Source organism: Petromyzon marinus, chromosome 5 (genome assembly GCF_048934315.1).
Source record: "Petromyzon marinus isolate PM22_M1 ecotype Great Lakes invasive population chromosome 5, UKy_Petmar_22M1.pri1.0, whole genome shotgun sequence".
NCBI lineage: Eukaryota > Metazoa > Chordata > Hyperoartia > Petromyzontiformes > Petromyzontidae > Petromyzon > Petromyzon marinus.
The window spans coordinates 18433153-18459669 of NC_133671.1; the positions used below are offsets into that span (position 1 = coordinate 18433153).

General features: G+C 48.9%; 1 protein-coding gene across 1 annotated transcript in view; it reads left to right on the forward strand.

Annotated features, from left to right (window-relative positions):
• Positions 1 to 3475: 3475 nt before the first annotated feature.
• The window catches only part of SLC2A11 (solute carrier family 2 member 11), a 56541-nt gene continuing 33499 nt past the window's right edge, over positions 3476 to 26517 (forward strand). The window contains exon 1 of the mRNA XM_032947229.2: positions 3476 to 4316. Within this exon, the coding sequence (XP_032803120.1) occupies positions 4215 to 4316 (102 nt within the window). The 5' untranslated portion in view covers positions 3476 to 4214. The remainder of the gene's footprint in view (positions 4317 to 26517) is intronic.

Consider the following 26517-nt stretch of genomic DNA (forward strand, 5'->3'; position numbering starts at 1 on the left):
GAGTGATTAGCTTGTGACTGGTCACAGAAATGGCTATGTTAAAGTCACAGCATACACATCCACAGAGGCACCCCTTGACAAAGGAATTAGCATAGGTTAATGGTATGGTTTACAACATGGAGTATAACAGCGCATCGCAGCTGTCTCTCTCCCCCTCCTCCGGTCCGACCATGGATGAACTCGTCCGTTTGAACGGGGCTCGTAGCTATCCGTGGTGGTAAAGTTGAGGGTAAGAATCCACCCATTTTTTCGCCATATAGCATTGTGATATATAACGACTTATTGTTGGTAGTTTAACTGATTGGAGAATATATAGAGTTTATTGATAACATTGAGGTAATTTATATTTTAGTTTTTTATTGGTTTACTATATAGTATTCATTATATAGTGTAGTGTATACCCAGTTACTGTTAATAGCTCAGATGTGTAGGCTTTGACTTTAACATAGCCATTTCTGTGACCAGTCACAAGCTAATCACTCAGCTATTTCAATGCTAAATTCTCCTGTTTGATTTGTACTAGGTGCCTCTGTAGATGTGTAGGCTTTGACTTTAACATAACTATTTCTATAACCAGTCACAAGCTAATCCCTCAGTTATTTCAATGCTAAATTCTCCTGTTTGATTTATACTAGGTGCCTCTGTGGATGTGTATGCTTTGACTTTAACATAGCCATTTCTGTGACCAGTCACAAGCTAATCACTCAGCTATTTCAATGCTACATTCTATGCTAATTCCTTTGTCAAGGGGTGCCTCTGTGGATGTGTATGCTTTGACTTTAACATAGCCATTTCTGTGACCAGTCACAAGCTAATCACTCAGCTATTTCAATGCTAAATTCTATGCTAATTCTTTTTTCAAGGCGCTCTGTTTCTTCTCACACAGCTTAAAGATCGCGGTCTGAGCTTGACTGTTTTCGCTCCAGCGCTGTCCTCCAGACAGTCTCGTCCCTTCACCTGATGAAGGCCGCTTGTGTTGTGGCCGAAACGTCGTGAGAATTTAATTGTGTTATTTTATCAATTTATTATTTTATTCTCATTCTACGTAACTTTACCGAAAGAACCAAAGAAAATACTAATGTTGGCATTTCTAACTTAATCTTTCCTGTATAATCCACGTATTTAAATGAACAAGACTTCGAGCCCTTTGTCAATCCAATGCTGGATGAAGGCTTCCCCACGCCACGTGTTGGCTCGTGTGGGATTTTGTCTGACCATACTTCACCACGCCGGTCAGTGCGGGAGGGCGAAGGTGGGGGAACAGGGAGTATTCACGGCATTTGAATGCGATACACTTCTGCACGATGAGCCACTTCGTTGAGCTATAATTTGTGTGATTTGCACTCCGATCGTGTGTTTGCATTGTTATTGTGACGTTTTGACCCGCCCTTACTTAGATATCTGTAAAAAAAAAAGAGCTTCATTGCTTATTGGATACCCCCAGTATACCTACTATAATCACCCAGGAATGTCCTTAACGCTCGTGACGTCACTCCACGTCCACCAACCCCCCTGATTAATATTCATGAGCAGGTGACGTCCTCCACATGGACCCCCCCTCCATTAATAATCATGGACAGGTGACGTCACTCCACATGGAGCGTCCCTCCCCCCTCATTAATAAACATGAGCAGGTGACGTTGCTCAATATGGAGTATTCCCCCCCCCTCACTAATAATCATGCGCAAGTGACGTCACTCCACATCGAACAGCCCCTCACATTAATAAGCATTATTAGATGACGTCCCCTAAATGGACACCCCCCCCATTCATAATAATTAGCATCTGACGTCACTCCACATGGTGGGGGGGGGGACGAGGCGCCTCCTCCCCCCTCCTCGGCGTCAACTGACAACCCTCACTACAAAGGCAGAACCCTCACGTCACGTGATCTCCGTGACGCTATTGTTGAGACATCAAAGTAAAAAGGATGTGATGAACAATGGATTATAATCTTCAAATGGCATAGGTCTGTGTCACCGCGCCCTTACAAATTGCACACGAATTAATGCTGTGAATATCACGTCGCGGTCTGTGCTTTTCGCTTGCAAGTTTCAGATTTACCGCAATACACCCGTCCTTGGACGGCCAAAAAGGCTAGTAAATAAATATTCAGATTCTGAGACATCATTTGCCACTGATGTGAGCCGTGGCGGGGATCGATTGACAGCTCAGCGCGCCGCACCGCTGCACCACCGCTCCCCACGCCTTGCAGAAATATATTTTTTAAAAACACTTGAGTGTATATCATCATCATCATGAATCATGATCAATCCACTGCTGGATGAAGGCCTCTCCCAAACCGCCGCCGCCACCTGTTACGGTTCCAGCGATGTAACGATCCATGCAATCACCGGATCTCTCGCTGATCGCTCCCTCCGCCTCGGCGGTGCACGTTCTATCACCGGGCGCCTCTCTCTCCGTGTGCCATGTCGGGGTGTTCTGCATTTACACCGCGTAACAATCACAAGCTCATTCCGCGCACGCACCTCCAGTGCCACGCCTGCACCAACATCTTCCCTCTCGATTTAAAGCTTTCGTGACTGCAGGGGTTCATCTTCTTGCTTCTTTCGGTAAAGTCACCACGTAGAAGGGAAACAATGAAAAATAAAACATTTATTTTTTATTTTATTATGTTTTATTTTTATTATTTTATTTCCATTCTACGTGACTTTACCGAAAGAGCCAAGAAGATCTTCCCTCTCTTCTCCGCGTCCTTCTCTCGGTTGCGCAGACTAAGCAGCCCACCGGGACTGCATTCAAATCACACAAACTCCCAAATTGCTTCGGGAACCGAGTTTGGGGCCGTCCATAAATGACGTCACGCACCTGGGGGTGGGGGGGGGTCAGACATTTGTGACGATGTGATGACGAGGGGGGAGGGTTTGAGAAATGTGACGTCACATCAAAATGCGCAACTTTAAATAAATATAGACAACACGTTCTACTTAATGATATAGACTTTTCAATGTTTTCTCCTACAACATCAGAGTGCAGCGCCACATTAAATACGCACTACAATGACAATAATTTAAAGCGATTTGAAGCATGTTTTATTTTCAAAATGGAAATATGGTTTTGGGGGGGGGAGGGCAGAGTTTTGTGACGTCATATTTGAGGGGGGGGTCTTTTTGTGACGCCGTGTGACGAGGGGGGGGGGGTCAAAAATCGTCCAAAATCGCGTGACGTCATTTATGGACGGGCCCTTTCTTTTTTCTTCGTCTTCAAAGTGTGGGGCTTTTTCTTGACTTAAAGCTTTCGTGACTGCAGGAATTCATATTCTTTGGATCTTTCGGTAAAGTCACGTGGATTTGATGGGGTTTTTTTGTTAATTTTGAACCGATCTCCGTGACTTTACCGAAAGACCCAAAGAATATGGGGCTTTTTCCATCCTCCCTTCCTCATCCCTCCCTCCCCTCCCTCTTTACTCCTCCCCCGCAAACACCGCCTCCCAACACCCGCACCGCCACGCTCCCTCCCCCTTCGTTTTGGGGGCGGAGGCAAGCCGACACAATGGAGTCAACAACAAGGGGGGGGAGGCGGAGTGACATACAATGCACACGCGCGCGCGGACGACGGAGAGGCAGACGCACGCAGGCAGATAGACGCGCGCATACACACGGACAAACTCACGTAGACAGTGTATGTGTGCGCGTATATATTCACACGCGCGCGCGCGCATGGTAGGGGTGACACGTGTACACAGGCGGACAGCGACACGGACCACGGCTGTTCCGCAACACACACGGCAGGCACATGGTGGTCTCGTGCTGCCTGGAGAGGGCCCAGCAGCAAACGATGCCGGAACGCACGCGAGTAGTGCCGACCGCTGCCACTTGCGCCACGTGAACGCAGCGACGCCACCAGCACCAGCAGCAGCAACAACAGCAGCAGCAGCCACTGTTACAACAGCCAGCAAAGCAACAGCAGCCACAACCACCACCAACTACAGCTAGCGTCAGCAAGCAGCGCCCTCCGTCCCGTGCCGCCGCCGCCGCCGCAGTCTCCAACTCGCCACATGTGCAGCGAAAGTGCTGCGGGCAATGAGCCAGCCAGCCGCAACAGTTTTATTACGGCCTTTTAGCGAGCGTGCATAAGTTGTGCGTGGCGACTGCTCACAAATAACAACAATTCACAATTGACGACGGCGGCGGCGGCAGGCGACGAGCGTGACATTAGCGCGCGCTATTAAAGCCCCTTTCGTCTTGCTCGTCATGGAACAGGAGAAGAGGGCAACGCCACTGGAGCAAGACGGCCAGGTCGCAGCCAAGGAACGAGGTGGCGGCGGCGGCGCTCCAGCGCACGTGGCGACCGCGGTAAGAGGCGGCGCGAACGTCCTCCACGTGGCGCCGAAGACTCATTTGTACACGCGGTGGAGATGCGCAAATTGAATCGGCCACAAATTGTATCGGCCACATTGTATCATTGTCGGCCAAAAATTGTATCGGCCACAAATTGTATCGGCCACAAATCGTATCGGCCGCATCGTGCACTTTTACGCGTAAATGTGTTGGCCGTGTGTGAATTTGTTTGGCCGCGTCTTGGTTAACGCCTTGGTTGCCTTGTTAATGACCCGCGTTAATGACACGGGTGTGTAACAGTGTTGCTCCTCTGCAGGTGTGTGACAGTGGTGGCCCCTTTCCACAGTTGTGGCTGTGTAGTGCACACAGGTTGTACCGCGGTGTGGTCTTACACAGGTGTATAGTAGCGTGGTTCACACACCAACGTGGCCATGCACAGGTGTACAACAGCAATTCTCACACAGGTGTATAACAACGTTCTTGCACGTGCACGACAGCGTTTTCACACCGGTGTATGACAGCGTGGTCTTACACACTTACGCAGGTGCTCGACAGCCTGCTTGGCTCGCGTTGCACAATACAATTTATTCTGTAACGAGAGTGACAGCTGTCACCACTCGATTCGAGAAGCGATTATTTGTCTTTTTAGTCTCCCCCCCCCACGCCAATCTATTTTGTATTTTCTACTTTCGTTCCACCGATTTCCAGACCGTTTTTAGATCTTAGTTTACGAAAATATTACACGTGGCGTTGATATATCGGCATGCTTGGGTGTATGTATTGGTGCTTTTGTTTCCTTAGTTACACGCGCCGCACTGCTTTGTTTGCTGGTGAATGTCCCTCTCGAATTGTGGTTAATGACACCGTTGCGCTTCGATGTGGCCAGGAGATGACAGCATATTGCGATGATTTATTGAATTTAAGCAGAGTTTATTGTTTTGTGGTGTTTTTCCTCCGGGGTATTCGGGTTTCCTTCCACAAGCCACTCATGAGTGGAGCTGATCAAACATCCCCATGTAGCAGGAGCCTCGTAAAAAAAAACAGTGCCCTTAAACAAAAAAAACTCACACACTAGGCGGTAACACTCAAAAAGCTCCACACAGATAGATTCTATAATCCGTGGCTCTTACTGCCATCCCGTGGTTGTGTTTACGTTCATGTACCGATCACTAGATTTCCATACTTGTAGTGTCAGACGCCTGTAAAGTATCTATACAACTTGCGGGTAGGTACGGTATATAATTAGAACGCTTGCATGCGCGTTCTATTTTAAACCCGACGTGTAATGTGTCTGGTCCCAAGCGAGAGAGTGTTTTGAGCATATGGTTCGGTTATGGATTGGCTCTCGGAAGCCGAGTTCAAGGAAGCGGAGTTAAAGAGTTGAGGCTTTTGGGCTCAAGGTTGTTGTTCTTGTTAAAGCGATGACCAAATTGCCCTGGATGCATCCGATCTCGACAGCATTTTTTTTGCAAGCTAAGCAGGAAGTTTCAGTGTAGTGGCCGTTGGTTTGCGATACTGCTCCTTGTGGGATTGCCCTGCAATGTGGCCAAGAGATCCATTCGTGAATTCAGCAACGGATTCCTGAATCGGTCTGCGTGGAGATTTGAGTGCGCGTGGAGTTTAATTTCGAAGTGCTCCAAAGATTCCATTTTAGGATACTTTGGGGAAAATACGAGATCTTCAAACTCGGCAACTCTCTCCTTGGCTAAATAAATAAATAAATTTCGCTCATACACGTAATACAATATTTTAACGTGGGTGTGTGTTCGACATTGCATGGTCAAACTTTAGCATAGATTTGTGAAAAGCAATGTCTGTGTTGGGGGGCGGGGGGGGGGGGGCAAGGGTTGGTGACAAACGCATTCGGCCGCGTGGGTTTCAGGAACTGAACTTCAATTTCAGAAGAGAAAAAAACTTTGACTTGCGGTCGAGTAGAAAGGTGCACAGTGAAAATCGCGTTGGATCATAGAGTTTTCACCGCCAAGTCAATTCCACATGGCGGTAAGAATTGTTCTCAACGCGTATACTGTAGTAGCCTTAAGGCTAAGAACGGGACAAACCGATCTCTTATTTCCACCGTTAAAAAAAATAATTTGTGACTGCGTTTGGCAGGAGTGCGCAGGCTTAAATAATAAATAACGAAATGCTTTTTTTCATAAATCGCCCCTTAGGTGAAATATATGTGTATATAAATGGGCGATGTTTCAGCCAAATGGCCCTTCTTCATAGCAGTGCTGTCTGCTATGAAAAAAAAATATTTCCTGAAACTTTGAAATAACAAAAAAAACATCCATCAAATAACACACGCTGCCATTTAACAGGAGACATTTTGGTCAGTGACCCATAAAACCCCGCAATGAAAAAAGGGACATTGCGCGGAACGTCGCCTATTAAACATTTTCCATTTTAAGGGTGATGTTATTGACGAATATAAAAAAATATATATAGTAGCTTTAAGATTCCAAAAACCCCTTTTTTTACTGCCAAAGGTGTTAGCGTCATGTTGCATTTTTCATAGCCACGTGAGTGTTTCCGTATTAACTGGGTGTGTTTTTTACCGTGTGTGATTTCAGACGGTTGCCAAAACTATTTATAGGTGGCATGTACCTCCATATGCAAAAGACAAAGATCCCCTGTATGGCCGATTAACAGACTTGGGGCAAGTGCTGTTAGCGAGCACCTATGAAGCCGACACTGCACACGAGAGGGTGGGTGGTCAGCACCACACCCGGCCGCCTTTGTCTCCCTAGTGGCGATGTGTACACATTGCATCAGGTACTCATTTGAGGCCGAGTCAACCTAGGGGAGGCTCAGTGCGCTAACCACTGCGTCACTGCACCCACTCGCGCGCACACACACACCTTCCGGAAAAGGGTAGAATAAATAAGGCCCTGTTTTGCCTGGCAAATCAAATACTGTGAGGAAATGGTCGCAGGGAAACTTTTTTTACTCGTGTGAAGAAAAAAAACTCTATTTTATCATTGCAGCCACGTCGGCAGCACAATCAGTGTAATTCTCTTTGAGAAGATCTTATCAATCGGCTTACAGCTTGCACACTCGAATGGTGCGTACGAGATATTGGTAAACGTCATCAAATAAAACCTCAGGGCAGGCAACGTGTGGTGTAAGCGTTATGCAGACAACGCGGCAAATACCGCCGCAATATTTTACAGCCCCTTTGTCAAGCCACACGGCGTCCGTCACGGAGGTGGTTTGTCCATACTTCACCACGCTGGCCCGGTGAGGGTCCGTGAAGGAGAGCAGTGGTGCCCAGGACTCGTTCAGACTTCCCTCGCCGCCATAACTAGCACTTGCCAGGGATTGAACCCAGGTCACCGGTTTCACAGCGCCCCGCTGCCCTTTGCATTCCAAGGTTGAGCGACAGGTGCCCGGTGCTGGTGGCGATGCCGCACACCCGCAGTGCAGCTCTCTGTCGGCGAGCGTTGCTGGATCCGCCTCCCTACCTGTGGGCGACGAGGTCACCATCTCTGGCTTGCCAGAATCTGGATGTACAGAAAGTTAATTCCATTCTGTCCTTTTCCATCTGTACAGGGAGGGGGGGAATCGAGTGTTGCCCCCTCGCATGTGTGGGCTTTTTCTCTCCGTGTCTCCGGTTTCCTCCCAACATGCATAAACACTCTCATTAATAGAGTTGGACAAACATCCCAATATAGGACCGCAGATCTTTGGGGAAATTGTTGGCGCCGGTTCTGGCTCCCTTCCCGCTTGTTTGCGGTTTTCCCGTGCCTCCTAATCGTTCTCCCCCCCCCTCCCTCTCTGAGAGCACACGATCGCATCACAGATTCTAAGATGTCAATGCCACTTGTGACCACTCGTACTTTAAAACGGCCGGAACAGCTGACAAAAGCCTCAACCGCTCTCTGTAGAAACCCCATGATAGTGGTTTACTTTTAAGCAGCAGCAGCAACAACCACAACGAACATTCTAAACCTCTTGTTCCCTTTTGTAAACGTCCCCTTCCTTGACACTCATTCATCGCACGGTATACACTAGAGGTTTTTACATACACCTGCGAAAAAAACGTAGAATTGCAGTGGGGGAAAACGTAAGAAACATGGAAAAATATTATCCTCTTCACGAAAATTATTGCACACCTGCTGGGTATGTCTGAAGGGGGCAATGCCCCCCATTGTTTAGTTTGTTTTAACAACTCCCCCCCCCCGCCACGATTTATCTGCTGCTGGATGAAGGCCTCTCCCCGAGTCCGTCGCCATCCCTCGCATCTCTCGCGATGCGGCAATCCATCCGGCGTTGCCCTCCCATTGTCCGCTGAATGTATCCAAATCTCGCGGTTATTTGCTGCGCGGCCAGCTGTGTCCCTCGCTAATCCCGGCCGCATGCGGAAGTTCATCCCACGATTCCTTCGCCCCCGACACTCGGAAGAAGGGACGTACAAACGTCTCTCACGTCTACACCCACCCGGCGTTGTGGGCCAACCCCCCCCCCCCCCCCCCCCGGAGACTACTGTCGTCGAGAGGAGTTTCAAGAACGTCCCCCGTGCCCGGATTGAAGTCCCCCCGTGGCCCCGTTTTTAAATCGAGCGCGAACCATCAAAGCGCATCCCCCCCCACCCTCGATCAATGCAGAACAAACCAGGCACGAGGCCACAACGTTCCGATCAAGCGCTTAATTTATCGCCAACCCCCCTCCCACCCTTCCTCCCGCCAGCACAGAAGGATCTCCTCCGTTTTTTAAATTCGCCCCGAAAATCACGGCTCGTGCCGAATCGCTTTCCTCAGAACATCGCACGGTGGATACGGCCATCCGTTACCCCATCCGTTACCCCGTCCGTTACCCAGGTAAGGCCCCCTGAGCCATATATATAGCTCTTTTTCAGAAGTGACCCGGTCACAAATTATAGCTCAACAAAGCGGCTGATGGTGTGAAAATTTCTTAAGCCAAATACTTTCAAACGCACGATGTTGATTCTAAATGTGGAGCGGAAAAAAACGGGAGGACCTGGAGAAAAATCCACGTGGCCACGGGGAGAGAGACGCGCAAACTCCAAACATACAGCAGGCGTCAGGGTCGGGATCTAACCCACGACTTCCTGCATACCAGGCGAGGGAGTTAACATCTCTCCACCGTGCCACCCTTCGAGTTTATCATCTGCCCCCCCCCCGCCCGGGTTGATCGTTTTTGGTGTTGTATCGCTTTACTTCGAGCGCTAAGCGGTCTCGCGCAGTGAAGCCACAAAAACACCCGTCTCTATATGGGCAGCGTGACCGACATCGCAAGGACTGAACAAAAAGGCCGCTGCGAGAGAGAATCCGTGTCGAGTTTTGACTCCGCTTCGGCACAAATTTGACCCAGTAAGGCACCTTCCGAGAGATGGTGATCTTGAGCGTGCCCATTAACTCGTGATTTATGTCTGGACCTATTTCGTTTGAATTATTAAAAAAAAAGCCTTGTGGATATTTTTGTGCAGTCAAATGTATCTTGTGTTGAAGGCACTCGCCCACCCACACACGGTGCGCGTCTGCGTACACACCTAGATAGATGCCGCATGTATGCGTGTGGTTAGGCACCTAATTGTGATTAGAACTCTTTGTAAATCCACTGCTGGATGAAGGCCTCCCAAACGCTTTGCAGATCGTGGGGTGTTGTTTGACCATGCTTGCAGCCGCGATAACACCTCTGTCCTTATACATTCTTACTCCGGCTTATCTTCTGAGATTCAACAAGGTCGTTGTACGCATTCTTGATGGGTTTGTCATTGGAACTATATATGGATAATATGTACCTTGTGCATCGACCACACCAAGGACAAAGACGAGACAAAGAACCCCCCCCCCCCAATTGCCCTGTCAGATTGTTGGGGCAAGCGCTGTTAGCGAGCATCTATGAAGGCCGGGACCGTACACGAGGGGGTGGGTGGCCAACATCACACCAGGCCGTCTCTGCCTCCCCAGTGGCGATGTTTATGCACCGCACCAGGTACTCATTTGAGGCTGAGTTGACCTAGGGGGGGGGCCCAGGACCGGTTCAGATAATCGTCACCGGTGTTGACCGTGAGTGGGGATCAAAACTCGGGCCACCGGGTTCGTAATGCAGCGTGCTAACCGCTATGCCACCACTCCACACACACTCACTGAAACATCACACAGGTGCGGTGCATGCATGGCACATACTGTAGCAGAAGCAGAAATATTTCCTTATGGATATCCCCCTTGTCCACGGTGCTTGTTAATGCGGACGGAACTCTGAACAGGTGCAGGCACAGCGAGGGCACGTGCAGCCTGACGGCTTACCGCCTACCGCCACAAGTGGTGGGAGTGGTGGGAGTTGTGGTGGTGTAACTTGGAAGTAGCCCCGAGGCTCAGACGTTGCCCAGGCCCTCCGATACTCGCAGCCCAAGGGCCAGGTGGCACAACCCCCACTCTGGAATTCAGGGGTGCCCCCTAACCAACGAATGAATCTCAGCTCAGTTCTGCTGAGCTGAGATTCATTTAAATCTACGCTACTCCCGGCTACTGCTGCCCGAGCACGGAGCCTGCTGTTTTGTGCTCTGCTGCCTCCTTCAAAGGTTCGCGTCGTCTGCATGTGTCTCGCCTTGCTGAAGGGAGCCGAACCGATACTCGACAACAATAAAAACAAATGCCACGGTTTGTGTACAAGATGTTGCTGCGTGTGTCTCCCGTGTCTCTTGGCCGAGTCGAAATGTAATTTGGGTGCCCCGTGTACCCACGCCACCCACATTGGCTGTGCGCCCAGTTCCACCGAAGTCGTAACCAGAATTCACTGCAGAAATTGTTCTTCCTCGCACCTCGTCCGAGTCAATCTTTCTCTTCAAGAGCAACGGATTATTGTGCAGCTTGTTACAAGTGGAACTTATTATTATTACGATTAAGAAGTTGTTACTGGCTTATGATAGAGCAGGAGGAAATGTCAGCAGCTACTGAATAAAAGTGAAGATCTGAACATACTTAGGTCATGCACTCCGCATGGCAAATTAAAGATTAAAAAACGGGCTTTGCCAGAAACCAAGTGGTTTGCGCAAGAGATTTCCGCCTCAAGAGACATTTCATCATTTCATAACATCACACACCCAAGTGAAGACTAACGACCTTTTGATGCCAAAAACACTTTTCCCAGGATATCATCATCATCATCATTGGCCACTGTTAATCCACCGCTGGATAAAGGCCCCTCCCCGATCCAAAGCCCATTTCGAACCCGCGATGTCACAATCCATCCAGCACTCAAGCGATTTGCGTCGCTCCGTTTGAGCTCGCAGGCCTTGCCTGCCACCCTGTCACTCTTCTAGACCGTCGGCCGTCATTCCTTCCGGCGACACATCCTGCCCCCAAGCCCCCCCGTGCACTTTTTCCGACTCCGCACTTCTGTCCTTAACCCTGCAAAAATTGTTCTCTGATTCCACGTGCTGTGTTCTTCCTTGTCTCTCAGTGTAGTTCCAAGCGTGCATCTATCGCTCCATGCTATTTTTGTGCACTGTTTTCAATTGTTGATCCATTGGTCATGTTTATAAAACGACATGTCGTAGAACGTGAGCCACATGCCCAGGATAGGTCGAGGCGATGGTCGATGAAGACTCTAAATCAGGAGGCCTGGAGAGAGGCAGAATGGGAGTGGTGTAGAATTCCAAGATTTCACAGAGCCTCTGATCCAAGAGGACCTCGATGAGAACCAAGAAAAACCTCATCTGGCTTCTTAATCCTTGGTCTTCAAACAAAACCTTTCAAATAATTTGTATATTCTTGGTTCTTTCGGTAAAGTCACGTGGAAGGGAAACAATGAAATAATACAAATATGAAACAATAAATTTCTCACGACGTTTCGACTGCAACACAAGCAATCATCATCAGGTGTGAAAACCACAGCAAGAAAATTGTATTGTTTAATATTTTTATTATTTCATTGTTTCCCTTCTACGTGACTTTACCGAAAGAACCAAGAATATGAATCCCTGCAGTCACGAAAGCTTGAAATAAAAAAAAATTTGGATCTTCTGCATTTCCCTGCTACTCCCTTAAACCCTCTGCCCCCCACCCCCCATCTCTCAATCTCGCTTGGATGATCGTAAAATGTAGCCTTGGCCAAGCCACCACTGAGCAAACATCGGCGTAAGCATTGGCGACAAGAGTGGCCACGTCGTCAGTGTATTTTATGTTTGGCCTTTCGTCAGGCTTCTCACATTTGAGTTCCACCGTCACTGTGAGTTGGCCGTGTAAGCACTTCATGGCTCACGGTCTCATAAAATACACATCCATTTGGCAGCGTGGTGCATTTTCTAGCTCGAATACCCCCCCCCCCTGCTCTCGCATTCAAAATGACGAAAAAACACGGTGGGAAATTACTCCTGTCCATACGAAGGCTCGGATAAAACGCTTCCAGGAAACCAATTATGGACCGCCCTTATTGGAGCAATATGCTCGCCGAATGGGATGAGAATTCACACCCCGTCTGGATTTGATCACCCTTATTCACATGAAGGTGCGAATAACAGGATAGATTTTTCTGCCACTTCAGGGCCTCAGTCTTCTTATCCGTGCGAAGGCTTGGATAAGATAAATTTATCAGAGGCCACTCCGAGTGACTAATATGTGCCAAAGGTTCTGATAATAAGATTAATGTCACCTGCACCTCTGGGTCAGTCCACGGCATGGCGCCATGATGGCGAGATGTTAACTACCTCGCCGGAGGTCGTGGGTTCAATCTCAACCCTGATGGCTGTATATTTGGAGTTTGCCTGTTCTCCCCGTGGGTCGTGTAGCTTTTTCTCCGTGTCCTTTCGGTTTTTCCCTCCGCATTGAGAATCAACATCACGCGTTTAGAGTATTTGGCTGCTATAGATTTCCACATGATCAGCTACTTTGTTGAGCTATCATTTGTGGCATCTGTAAAAGAGATATTAGTTTGTTCAGTGGGCCTTGCCTGGTTAAAATATAAATAGCAGTGGTAATATTAGTATAATGGGAATTATCATTGCGTGGATAATTAGGATAAGAAATGAATGAATTCAGAGGCACAGTGAAGGGATTCCGGATAGGAATAGGGATAAGAGAGAGATGCGTTTTGACTGTACAGCTCTCGTCTGGAGACTGACCATTAGTTACACCATCAAAACATCACTCTAATCAGCGGGGTGTTTACGTTGTGAGGAAACCTACTGCTGGGACTGACTTCAGAGCGAGTGGCTTTTTAAGACCCTTTTAATGATGTGTGCAAGTCAACATACAATACACTCCAAGCCTGCTCTCATTATGCCAGGGCTCTCTGCTACCAGAACGTAAACACTCCGAATTACATTGTCATGCGTGTTATGAGACGGAGAATGCGCACCCATTTAAAAAGCAGAAATTTTGTAGCAGGGAAATAAGAATAATATCGTGACCACCACCATCATCATCATCATCCTTGCTCTATACACTGTTGGATGAACGCCCCCCCCGCCCCCCAAGCCATCGCCGCCATCCGCCATCCTTAACCCTCTCGCGATGCAGCGATCCGCGTGTCTCCTGCGAATCTCATCGCTCCGTCTCCTCGGCGGGCGTCTCTCCGTTGGCCGCCACGTGAATCTCAGTCTCGTCCGCCGTCCTCCCTGCCCAGCGCCTGTGTCCTGCCAAATGTAACTTTTTCTGCAAAGGCAAGCTCTCCAAATTTGTATTCACACCCCGTGTGTGTTGGTTTTGCTCTCCCCCTCGCGGTGCGTTTCTCGTCCGCGCTTCTTCTCGTTGCCCGCTTCCTTGGCTTTTCCTTTTCTTGGCATATCGTAGCGGACGTTTCGCACAGATTTTAAAGCTTGCCCCTCATGGCACATTGCCGCGCGGCTTTTCATTAGCACGCTCAGTTTATATTCTTGGTTCTTTCGGTAAAGTCACGTAGAAGGGAAACAATAAAATAATAAAAATATAAAACAATAACATTTTTGACGACGTTTCGACTGCAACACAAGCAATCGTCATCAGGTGTGAAAACCACAGCAAGACATTTTGAAAAAGTGGCTTTTTTTTGCTGTGGTTTATATTGTTGGTTCTTTCGGTAAAGTCACGTAGAAGGGAAACAAAAGAATAAAAATATCAAACAATAAAATTCTTACGACGTTTCGACTGCAACACAAGCAGCCATCATCAGGTGTGAAAACCACAGAAAAAAACCGCCACTTTGTCAAAATGTTCTTGCTGTGGTTTTCACACCTGATGACGATTGCTTGTGTTGCAGTCGAAACGTCGTGAGAATTTAATTGTTTTATATGTTTATTATTTTATTGTTTCCCTTCTACGTGGTGACTTTACCGAAAGAACCAAGAATATGAATCCCTGCAGTCACGAAAGCTTTAAATCAACGTTCAGTTTAGTTTATTTTTTTTTCTAAAAGCACTGCAACCGTTTCATAACTGACGCGAGCACATGCTGTCAGACAAACAACAACAGCAGCAGACCTCGACGAACAATCTTGGAGCCGGTGCGTGGGGGGGGGGGATCGTCAGCTGTTCGCAGCCACTCCAGTCAACTGCATGCCGAGTGACGCTTGTGTAACGTGGCCTCGCATTCTTTAGGCAAATATCAAACATTTAGCGACGTGTCGCCAACGTGTTTTCCCCTGCCGCTGCGAAAATCTACATTGGCGCGCAAAACTCCCGGGGGGGGGGGGGGGCACACACACACAGAGCGCTTTGAATAAATCTTTCACAAGCTCGCTAGACGTGGGCGCGTGCGATGCGAGCAAAGTTGTGAACGTCGATTGTTTAAGCGCCTGGCCAAGCAGGGCACAGGGGGGTGGTCCAGATGCCTGTAAAAACAAAAAAGCACTTCATAGCTCATCAGATTCCTCCACTCTCAATATTCCGATCCTGAGATGTCTTGCGGACCCCCGTTTAATTCTCTCGAACTTAATCTTTCCTTTAGTGTACCAACGGGTGTGAACACATTAATGGATAAGCAAAGGAACGAAAATGCTCGGTTAATGAAGTGGGGGGTGGTGGGGGGGGGGGGTCACAAGACACCTGGACCGCCCTGTACGGCGAGTGTTCTTACCCAGAGGATTTAAACGTGCCTCGTATAAATTACATTATTGGTGGTGCGTACGTCTCGATATTAATACGGTCTTATGTCGTATGGCATGGTGCAATGTTATACGTGTACAGTAAGCGCCCCCGTTGTACTTGGCGTCTGGAATGCTACTCGACTGCATCGAGAGACAGAAAGTGATGAGATGAAGTGGTGAGAGAGATGGAGAAGGGAAAAGCTTTAGGAAGCATCTGCGGACGATGCGCGTACGATATTTCTTGGGCCATTATCATCATCATCATCCTTGAGATTTGCTCTTCGCGAGCATCTCCGGAACATTTTTCTCACGAATAACGAGCTAATACTGTACAAACTTGAAATCGAGAAGAGAGAATATCGACATATAACAGGGGCTCCGCATAGAGACGTTGTGCTCGTCGTATGGCATAAGCACTCGTTAATTGGCTGAAAACATAGAAGACTGCAGAAGTTTGGCAATTGTTAATGCCGGCTCACTGCCTGGCGGCTTGCCTGTAGTTCCTAAACGATTGTGAGATTGTATAAGGATGCTTTACATTGTATAAAGATGCTTTATTGTATACAATGTAATTTATTCTTGTTTTTTTTTCGTGGTCATTTTTTTATTTCTTTGTCATTTTGGTGACCCCCCTCCGCGTCACTCTTTCAAATGAGTCTCATGCCGAGTCTCGTGTTTTCGCCTGGTCAAACAAAATAAACTTGAAATTTGATCAAACTATGGACGATTACAAAGAGCTGTGGCTGATACTAGTGGAAGATTGTCAGAGTGTTTTTTTAAGATAAGTTAAGTTTATGTTTACGAACTTGGAAGGTGGCCCACGAGTGGGTTGCCAAGTCATTTATGGTCGGAATTTCATCATTTTGATTAAAGAGTCAACACCCAAGCCCTGTGAGTGGGGTTATGTCACAGTAACATTTAAAATAACCCACCGCTTTATTGTGACCCTAAACAAGCGGCATGCATAGACCACGGGACATGGCACCAGTGGTCGTAATCGCAAAGTATACTGTTCGTGGTGATCATACTCTAAAAAACCCATTTGCAGTATGTATGTAAGTTGAACTTCTATCGCACCGTACGTATATACCCAGGAGAGCATCGCTCAGTCTCGGGCCTCATCTTCAGGAGAACCCTGCATTCGGACAGTAGGGTGAATGAAGCGCCGCGTTGCCCCGATATTGGCTCCGTCTCTAAAGCGCGCTTTATTTTTAACTGACACCCGGGCGGCATTTTAGCGCACACGTGGGCGGGTGTTCGAGTCTGCCCACGCGCCTAAATAATAGTAAGCAAACGAAACGTATGTATGTTGAGCTTGTTTCACGCCGTACATAGCCACACGTGAGACCAGTCTTAAAAACGCAAAACTGTTATTTTATCAGGTAAGGCCCACTGAGCTATATAGCTCTTTTTCAGACGCAACCTGGCCACAAACAATAGCTCAACGAAGCAGCTTATCGCGTGGAAATATGTAGCAGCCAAATGCTCTTAAACTCACGTTGATTCTAAATGTGGAGGGAAAAACCGGAGGACTACGGGTAAAAAAAAAATCCACGCGACTCACGGAAGGAGAGACGCGCACGCTCCAAATATACAGCTGGCGTCGGGTTCGGGATCGAACACACGACCTCCTGTATACTAGGCGAGGCAGTTAACATCTCGCCACCATGCAAACTCCAAATTTACATCAGGCGTCAGGGTCGGGATGGAACCCACGACCTCCTGTACAGCAGGCAAGGTAGTTAACATCTCCTAGCCACCGCGGCACCTGCTCACTCCTGGGTCAGCTCGTCACGAGGTAACGGTCAAGGAGGCAGCCCTGCAATGTGCTTGCTCGTTGCCACTGCCAGCGGAAGGCCCTCCCCCAGAGGGGAGCTCGAGTAAGAGAGACCCCTCTGGAGGATATTTCGGTCTCAGCGCATGGTCCACCCTAAACCCCATCCACTGCACAAACCATGGCAGTAGACGCAGATACCTGATGCACAAATGGAACATTTTAAACTCCTCCAGTAGTGTGCGGTTGTGGTCACCGAGAACTCGTCCGGACAAACAAACGAAAACGACGCAATGTCCGATACACAAATACGAAGGAGGCATCGCGTCGATAAGCTCCACTGCCCCTGACGCGGTTATCTCGCCCAACCACCTGAATGTGAAATTGTTAGTTGTTGCTTCGAATCTACATCAGCAACCGTACGAAAGAAGAATAGAAAAAGGAAGAGGAGGAAGAGCTCCTCTTAAACCCTGGGCAGATGTTTTTTTGGAAGAGTTGCAAGGTGTTTCCAGAATGTTGGACACCAGGAAAAGGATCTGCTCTCTCTGGTGACCTCTGTCCCAATGCTGTCAAAAAAACCCCCACTGTTGACTGTACAATACTACACTTCAGGTCGCCACCTCTTGAGGTACAAAATGCCGGGAACGATTCGTCGGAAGAGCAACACCCGAAAACGCAGGAAGACGGGAGAGGAGCCTTTAGTGTTGTTGTTCTTTTTACTATTCAGCTGACAAAGCCATGGCTCTTGTGAGCCTTCGTGTGAAGACTCGCAGCTATCCCAGGGCGGCTACCTGACAAAGAGGACAACCTGCAGGTAGAAGCAGCGGAGGTGGCAACCGTAACGTCGCCCGCTCTCTCCCCAGCCCTCCGTCCACTGGCAAGGTGGATCGGTGTAAACACAACGGCCGCGTGGCAGCGTGGCGCTTCGAGTTCTTCTCGTGTCAGTTGCGGTTCGTTAGACAACGGGCGATTACCCCACGAACAAACACCTGCTCGACGCAGCGTTAACCTTCGACCCTCCCTAAGATGACAGGGCAGCCCCCCGGGGTTGCCACACCTGTCCAGGTTTTAACCGGGACTCTTCCGGGAATTGCCGTCTGCACGCGGGTGGCGGGAATCGGTTTGTACCGATGCCGGCGGCGTGATGCTGAACTTTATTGCAGGATCGCTGCGCACGGTTTTGACGGAGACACCTCGGCTGACTGAGAAAATACGTCTGGATTTGATCTGCAGTAGGGGAGGGGGAAAAAAAAAACCTCATGAGCCTCTTGAGGGGAGAGAGAAGAGGGAGTTTAGGCTACGGTTTACTCTTCTGGGGCAACACGCGCAGGCACAAGTCCGTGTGTGTGTGCGTTGTGAACTTCTTTCGCAACGTACGTAGCCAACCACGCTTAAATCGGAGGTGCCAAACAATTGTTCCCTGACCGGGGGTGGAACCCCGGGCCGCGGCGGTGAGAGCGCCGAAATCCTAGCCACTCGACCGACAAGTGTCCATCAGTAATCACGCGTCCGGATGATGGCTTCTGCAAAAAAGAAAAAAAACGGGCGCTTCCTCCCTGGCCAAGGGTGTGGGCCACATTTAGAATTTACAGAAACGTTATAAAGCACATGGAGAGACGGAAAGAGGGAGGGCAATGATTTCGAGGAACGTAACGTCTTGTTTGTCGCCCCCGCGCGCGCGCTTTGCCGCACCTCCGATTAGCACGGTTGGCCGCGTGCGGTGCGAACGAAGTTCAACAAGCACACACACATTGCGCCGTACTTGAAAGTCATCTGCCCTGGCAAATGGGTGTTTGGGATCACGACGTCAGATCGCGCAAGAAGCTATTCTGGGGGACACCAATATGAACCTCGAATTGTAAATGTTGCGGTGGGTTTACTCTCCCGCACGCCGGAGTGCTGCACTAGTAACGAATTGGCACGTTTTGTTTACGTGACAAAGCCCTTACTAATTGGCCGTTTCGGGTGGTGGCGAGTTTAACGACGCATTTTTATTCGCGCGATCTAAGCCAAAAAAAAAACCTCTACTATGAAATTTGAATTGTCGATAGTAATAGTGTCCAGAAATGACCCGGTGTGCCGAGCTCAATTCCCAACCGCAGCTACAAACGTCCGTGCCGTATGATCTCCGAGCCGGTTCTGAGCCACCTCTTCGCCAACGCCGCACTGACCAGCGTGGTGAAGTATGGTGGTCAGGTGACCCCAATGAAATCACGGTACGGCCGGTGGGGGGGTAGGGGGGCTTCATCCAGCAGCGGATTGACGAAGGGCTGTAGTCTACATGTCTGGTGCGGGCCTTTCGTCGCAGTTTGAGCTTGAAACGCGGGGAGACGGCGTGTGTGCGGGGCTACGGATGGCTGCGATGGCCTTGGGGGTGGTGGTGTGAGCTTAGGCCCAGATTACAGCCAGCTGCTGCGTACCAGCTACTGGCAAGGACTCAGTCTCCACGGGGGGTATTCATCGATGCCCGTTGAACGCTGGGGGGGGGGGGGGGGGGAGGGGTATTTGTTATTTATTTATCGCATTGCCGAGTTGGCGTTTCAACGTCGCATTTATGCATGCGACGGTGAACTTCTTTCGCGCACCGTACGTTGCCAACCATGCTCATCGGAGGGGGATGAAATTGCTGAGGCGTTGTTTTAGTTTCACCCACTGTTGCAAAAAGTCGATCGGATTTCTTTTCTTCCTCTTCGCTCCTCCTCCTTGTTTCTCCTCCTCCTAAGCTTGTTGGCAATCTGAATGTTGGCCCCGCAAATGTCATGCTGCGGTATTTCGACGTGCGTGCGTGTGTGTGTGTGTACGGGCGCCGCAAAGATTGGCAGAAAAGCTCAGGCGCAAGTGAAAGTGGCGACCAGATGCAGATCACCGTCGCGCGTGAGTGTCGGGCCATGGTGTCGTGCTTCGAAGTGCCGCTGGTAAATTGAATTATAATAATTAGAATAATGATAATTAATTATTGTCATTCTTTTTTTTTTTACAATCTCTTTGTCAATCTGCTGTGGGATGAGAGCCCTCTCCCCCCCACCCCCCCCCCCCCCCCTGCAGTGTCCGTCTGAGGTGGTTCTCTGACTTCTTTGACCACACCACGGGTTAGCGATGTTTGGTGAAGCCAGGAGACGGACAGAACCAGCTCCGATTTATAAATTATCGCTTGCCACTGACGTTTGCCATCTTTGGGAATCTGAACTCAACGCGCCTCCCCACATGTTATATTTTTAAGGGCTCTGTAGTTTATATAGTTTATTTCGGAAAGGCTATAGAAATTATCGTTTAAGAAAAAAACTTCAACCGCCTTGTGTTTCTAAAAGTCGTGATATGGTGCCCTTGATTCGTACTGTTAAGTATTCTGCATGCGTGCATGCTCTGACTCCACAGTGGGTGAGTAGATGGAGCCAGGTAGGTAGGAAGATGGATGATGAGGTTGAGTGGGTGGGTAGATCGGTTGGGTGGGTCGGTAGTTTCTCGTATAACCAAGGTGAAAGCACAACGAGGCTATCACTTCACTTGTTTCGAGTTGAGGGAAAGCGACGGTATTCAACCAAGGTATCGTTTTGTCCAGACAGATCGTGCGTGCACAAATATTGCGCGCCACTTCATTAAAAATCAAATACCTCGGTATCCTCGCGCGTCCATTAACACGCAAAAAAGCCACATCGACAGATTGTTACTTCTGCACCGTCAAGATCGCGTGCGGCGCAAGCGAGAGTGTCACACGCTCGTCAGCCACGGAGAAGCCCAGCCTCGTGGCGTGTGGCGGTACTGGGACGTGACGATTGCAGAGCCTAGCCCCCGCTAATCCGTCGGGTCATTGAGAGAGTGTGCAGGTGATGCGACTGCACCGATGTTCAGGTGTTGCCGGCCTATGAAAGTGGACGTGGTGGGTAGAGGGGGGGGGCATTTAATTCCTCGCACCAGTGGCCCTGCCAGCCACGCAACGCCACCACTGCTTCACATCCTTTAGCTTACCCCCCCCCCCCAACACTGTCGGGTTTTTTTTTTTACTATATATACATATACACAACGTGATTCGTCACTTTATAGTGGTAAATTGCATGATTCTGGTCTTCTCGTCAAAGTTCCAAAGACAAGACCGTGATGTTCTGTGGGAGACGGAGCCTTTTCTGCGGCCAGGCTTTCTGCAATTGTCGAATATCCCCTTCCTCGGCCCATTTGGGATTGTGTGTGTGTCCCTGTATCACTTTTTAAATCGTGTCTTCAAACTCGCCTATTTGTACTGCAGGCTATGTCCCTCTAACTTAATATTTAAAGACCAATTGCGTTGTCTGATTACTCTGCAATTATTATTCACTTTTATCATAGTTTTTAAACTTTATTGGAATTTCAAGAGGTGTCATTGATATCATTATTTTCAGCTTTCTATTTCGCTTCGATTTTATCTGTATTTGTGAGTGTATTTTTTTTTCAACGTACAGCACTTTGAGATACTTCAATATGAAAGGCGCTTATAAATTAGAGGTTATTATTATTTTGATTTTCGTTTCATCACATGACTGTTCTGCTACAGAACCTTGGTTTATTTTATTATTCTGACATTGCAATAGCCCTGGTTGACGCTGTTCATTTGAGTGCCTCTTTAAGTAGCACAACTTGGTAGCAGCCGACACGCGTTTTTTTTTTTTAATATCCCCAAACATTCTGTTTTTGAAACCTTCAAATCTGCTCCTTCAAACGAATTTGAAAGGGCTTCCAAGCGTTCAGAAGAATAACCCAGGATCCGTCAAGCCCGTCTTCCCGGCCGGGATATTACATCCGCCGGTTCAAAGCGGCCAAGCAAGAGAGGGGGAAACGCGCCCGGGAGAGAGAGACCACGTGCTCTAAACGAGATGCAGCCGATGAAAGCCGCCTGTGTGCAGGTGCTTTGGTGCATTACTTCATCTTCCAGTCGCCTCGGTCAGTCAACCCAGGGCACACCGGGTCTGTCCCGTGACCTCCTGCCAGCGGAGAGCCTTCGACCCTTCACGCGGCCTCAGAGCGCACCGAGCCTGGCACAAGCGCCGTGGTGACGTCGCCCCCACTTAGTGGCAAATGACGGGTTGTTGTTTGTTGTTGTTGTTGTTCATGACATCGCGGAAATCGTGGAAAATGGTGACGGCTACAGCTCGAGGGGCGAGGCATTCATCCAGCAGTGGATTGATCCCGGCTGATGACGATGATGACGATGGTGGCGGTGATGAGTTTAAAGCGCCGGCTTTTTGTCGCTCGAAGGCCACGCTTAGTCGCTCGCGCCAGCGACCACCACCCCCTCCACGCCTGTGAACCACACGTGATATTTGTTTATTCCGTGCATCTCATGATCACCACACACCCCTTGAATGTAATCGCGCTCATTACCGTCGATCAGCATTTTTAAGGGAACGTGGCTAAGTCAGCGTTAAAACGGGCACACTGGGTGAAACGAGCCGGGCGGTAAACACTTTATATATTTTTTTTTAATGATTATTTATCACCGTTTCCAAAACGTGCGACGCGCTTTGACTCCGGCGATGTTGGGGGTTCCTTATTGGCGCATTGATGCGCGCAGGTTGCACCTCCGTCTGTTCCCACCGTGTAGCGCATTCTGCGATCTCAATGCACGGGATCTCGGTTCACGTTACTATCGATCGTTAATCTCACGATCAGAGTCATCATCGTTCAATGGTCCATCCACTGCTGGATGAAGGCCTCCCCAAGCCATCTGCATCTCTCACGGTCTTGTGATGCAACAAGTCCGTTCGTTGTTCCATATCTGTGATGGATTTACTCTCAACTTTGTTCACGCCTTTAGCTGCCGATCCCTCTTTAGTCTCGACCACCAGATATATCATCCCTTCAAGGAATGTGTCCGACCCAAACCACAGTCCTTGAGTCAAGGTGATGTCTCGTAGGTTAATCCCATTGAGTTGCTTCAAATCGCTTGTGTAATCATTCATCAATGTGCGTATGTGGTGTATGTAATGGGTTCATGTAATCACTACCAGCCACTCGAGACCAATACATTCCCCAAAATATCAAAATAATATTTGACCCTTGCATCGAATGCAGCCCTGAATCCTGAGGGGGGTGAATAACGTCACCCTTTATGATCATGCGATGCCCTGCATGTCTTCATGTAAAGCAGTAGTGTAGAGATTAGCACACTGCGCCACAGATCCAAACACGCGAGTTCAATTCCAGCTCACGGCCAACATCAGTGGCGAATATCCGTGCAGGTACGAGGCCTGCCGGGTCCTCCTGGGGCCTCTACGAGGTCGACCCTAAATAAGTAATTGTGTAAATATCAGTACTGGGAAGACAAAGGCGGCCGGGCGGGATCCTGAACGCGGCACCACCTCGTGCACCGCACGGCGCTTCATAGATGCTCGCTATAACAGCACTTGCTCCAGATGTCTGTATGTTGTCTTTGCGTGCGCGTGTGTGTGTGTTTATGCGCAGGATGTGTACGTGTGTGCTGGTGTATTTGAGACCCGAATGGCAGGATATTAAAATCTACGCACAGACTTTTATTGCTTGATATTTTTGTATTGCCTCATAATATATTACAATAAAAAACCTTCTGTCAGTTGTATAATTTAGTACATTAATATTATTCTTCAGTATTAACCTCTGGATGATTTTTTTTATACAATTTATTTTTTTCATATCTGCAGACCTTGCTGACTGTGCCTTCCTTTATGTGTACTTTATTCACATATATTCTTTGGCCACAGTGTGATGTGTAAACATTTGTTGAATTTTATTTTGATCTATATTCCATCGGCATCTGCCGCAGCTGCTCCTGACATTTCTCTGGATATGAAACGCAAACCAAAACAAAAATTCGCGGCGGTCGTGAAACACAGCAACAGATGATGCCCCCTCCCCAGCACCACCATGTCCACTCTTTTTTTTCTAATCTTGTGCAGGTCAAAGGTCACGTTGCGCTATCACGGCAAAAACACGAATGCCTTTCTCGGTGCGTCAGCGTGGGCCGTGGTGGCGGAGGGCACGTGGGGGAGGGTACGTGGGGGGCACGTGGGGGGGGGCACGCGGGGTGGGGGGGGCGCGTGGGGCGGGGGGGCACGCGGGGTGGGAGGGGCACGCGGGGTGAGGGGGGGCACATGGGGTGGGGGGGCGCGGGTGGGGGCACGGAAGGGGGTGGGGAGGGCACACGCAAGGGGACTCCAGGATCGGGAGGCACAAAGTCCACACCCCGGGTTTTCCAATCTCGGCTCGTCACCAGGGCAGGTTGAACTCATTAATAATTGGAACGCGAAGGTAACGTGTCGGTGGAAGTGTGGTGGGAGTGGAACAACCGTTGCTGGACTCCCACCAGACCAGTTCGACTTGGAGCTGAATGGGCTGCGGTGCACCTATATATTACACATTTTACTATATGGGTCTCTACGTGAGTCTATGGGGTCTGTTCGTTTTGGTCTGCGGTGCATATGTAATTTTATGCGTCTCTATGTAAATCTATGGGTGGAGGGGGGGGTGTATGGGTCTATCGTTGCGATAAAGCACTGATTATGAAGCAACTGCCAGCGCATTCCAGTGGCCCTTGTGAATCCACCTGAATGCGTTATCGCCTCCGACGGAAAAAAACCCCGCGGGTGGACTTTGTGGCTTCCTCAACCTTCAACCCGCAAACTGTCACAGGAAACCGCAGCGAATGGGACTGCCCCCGTCAACGGCACATCAATTTGGGATGCTCATTAGCGGAGGCACATATCCTCGTCGGTTATTAATAAATGAATCGGACGAGGCGTCTCTAACCGCATGAAATCAATGTGTTTTAGTAGGCCTGACAGCAGCAGAGTCGAGCCTTTAAAATAAATAAAGCTAACAAAATAAATTTAAAAATTAGCTGTCTAAACGAATACATAAAATACATCAGAAAAACTGGTCTGGTAGATTTCCTGCTGCAAACAAATAACCGCTGATGAAAACATTGAAACCACAAGTCCGAAAAGGCCCAGACGGAGCGAAATATTCGTCATTAACCGAGTGGGCAAATCCACTGGTGTGGCGGAAAGCCCCTCCCGAAGCCACCCCTTCGCCAACCCTCGCGATGATGCGACAGCAATCGTCCACCGAGCACAGGGGTCAAGTTTCATTTATTAGGTATAGCCCTGTGAGCCATGCGGCTCTGAAGTCGGGTGCAACCGCAACAAACAAAATTTGAACACAGAACATCTTAAAACGACAACGCGTAACAGAAACTTACTGGAATAAACCAGCAAATATTCCACACAAAAAAAGTATTAAAACGCTGTGTGCAAAAATCAATGTGGTGCAAGCCAACGACAACAACCATGAGACAATTTAGATTAACCATGTTTTCGAATCACCAAAATAAAGCTATAAAAACAATGTAACAACAGTAATCATAGGAACTGTCATTTTAAATTTTACAATGAACGATATACATAACACGTACGACAAAAAAACTGCAGCCATAGCTGGCAGCACGACACTCCCAGTGTATGATGTGTGAGTGAGTCAGCAGCAGCGTGAGTGAGTGTATGATGTGTGAGTGAGGCAGCAGCGTGAGTGAGTGTATGATGTGTGAGTCATCGCATGATGAGTGAGTCAGTGTATGATGTGTGAGTGAGTCAGCAGCAGCGTGAGTCAGTGTATGATGTGCGAGTCAGCGTATGATGTGCGAGTCAGCGCATGATGAGTGAGTCAGCGCATGATGAGTGAGCAAGTCAAGTGTATGATGTGCGAGTGAGCCAGCACACGATGAGTGAACCTGTGTATGATGAGTGAATGGGTCAGTCGTTGTGCGAGTGTATGATGTGTGATTAAGCGCATGATGAGCGAGTCAGTGCATGATGTGAGTGAGTCAGTGCATGGTGTGAGTGAGTCGGTGTATGATGTGTGAGTGAGTCGGTGTATGATGTGTGAGTGAGTCAGTGCATGATGAGCGAGTCAGTACATGGTGTGAGTGAGTCAGTGCATGGTGTGAGTGAGTCAGTGCATGGTGTGAGTGAGTCGGTGTATGATGTGTGAGTGAGTCAGTGTATGATGTGTGAGTGAGTCAGTGTATGATGTGTGAGTGAGTCAGTGTATGATGTGTGAGTGAGTCGGTGTATGATGTGTGAGTGAGTCGGTGCATGATGTGTGAGTGAGTCAGTGCATGATGTGTGAGTGAGTCAGTGCATGGTGTGAGTGAGTCGGTGCATGATGAGCGAGTCGGTGCATGATGAGCGAGTCAGTGCATGGTGTGTGAGTGAGTCAGTGCATGGTGTGATCCAGTGTGAGATGTGTGAGTGAGTCACTGTTGGCTCCCTCTGCTCGCGCCGTCGCCCCCCCCCAGCTCCGTCGCCCCCCCTGGCTCCGTCGCCAGCAACCTGCGGCATGCGGAGCCTCATGCAGCTCTTCAAGGACCGCTTAGTGACGTTGTTGAGGACCACCGTCCAGTATCCCCACATT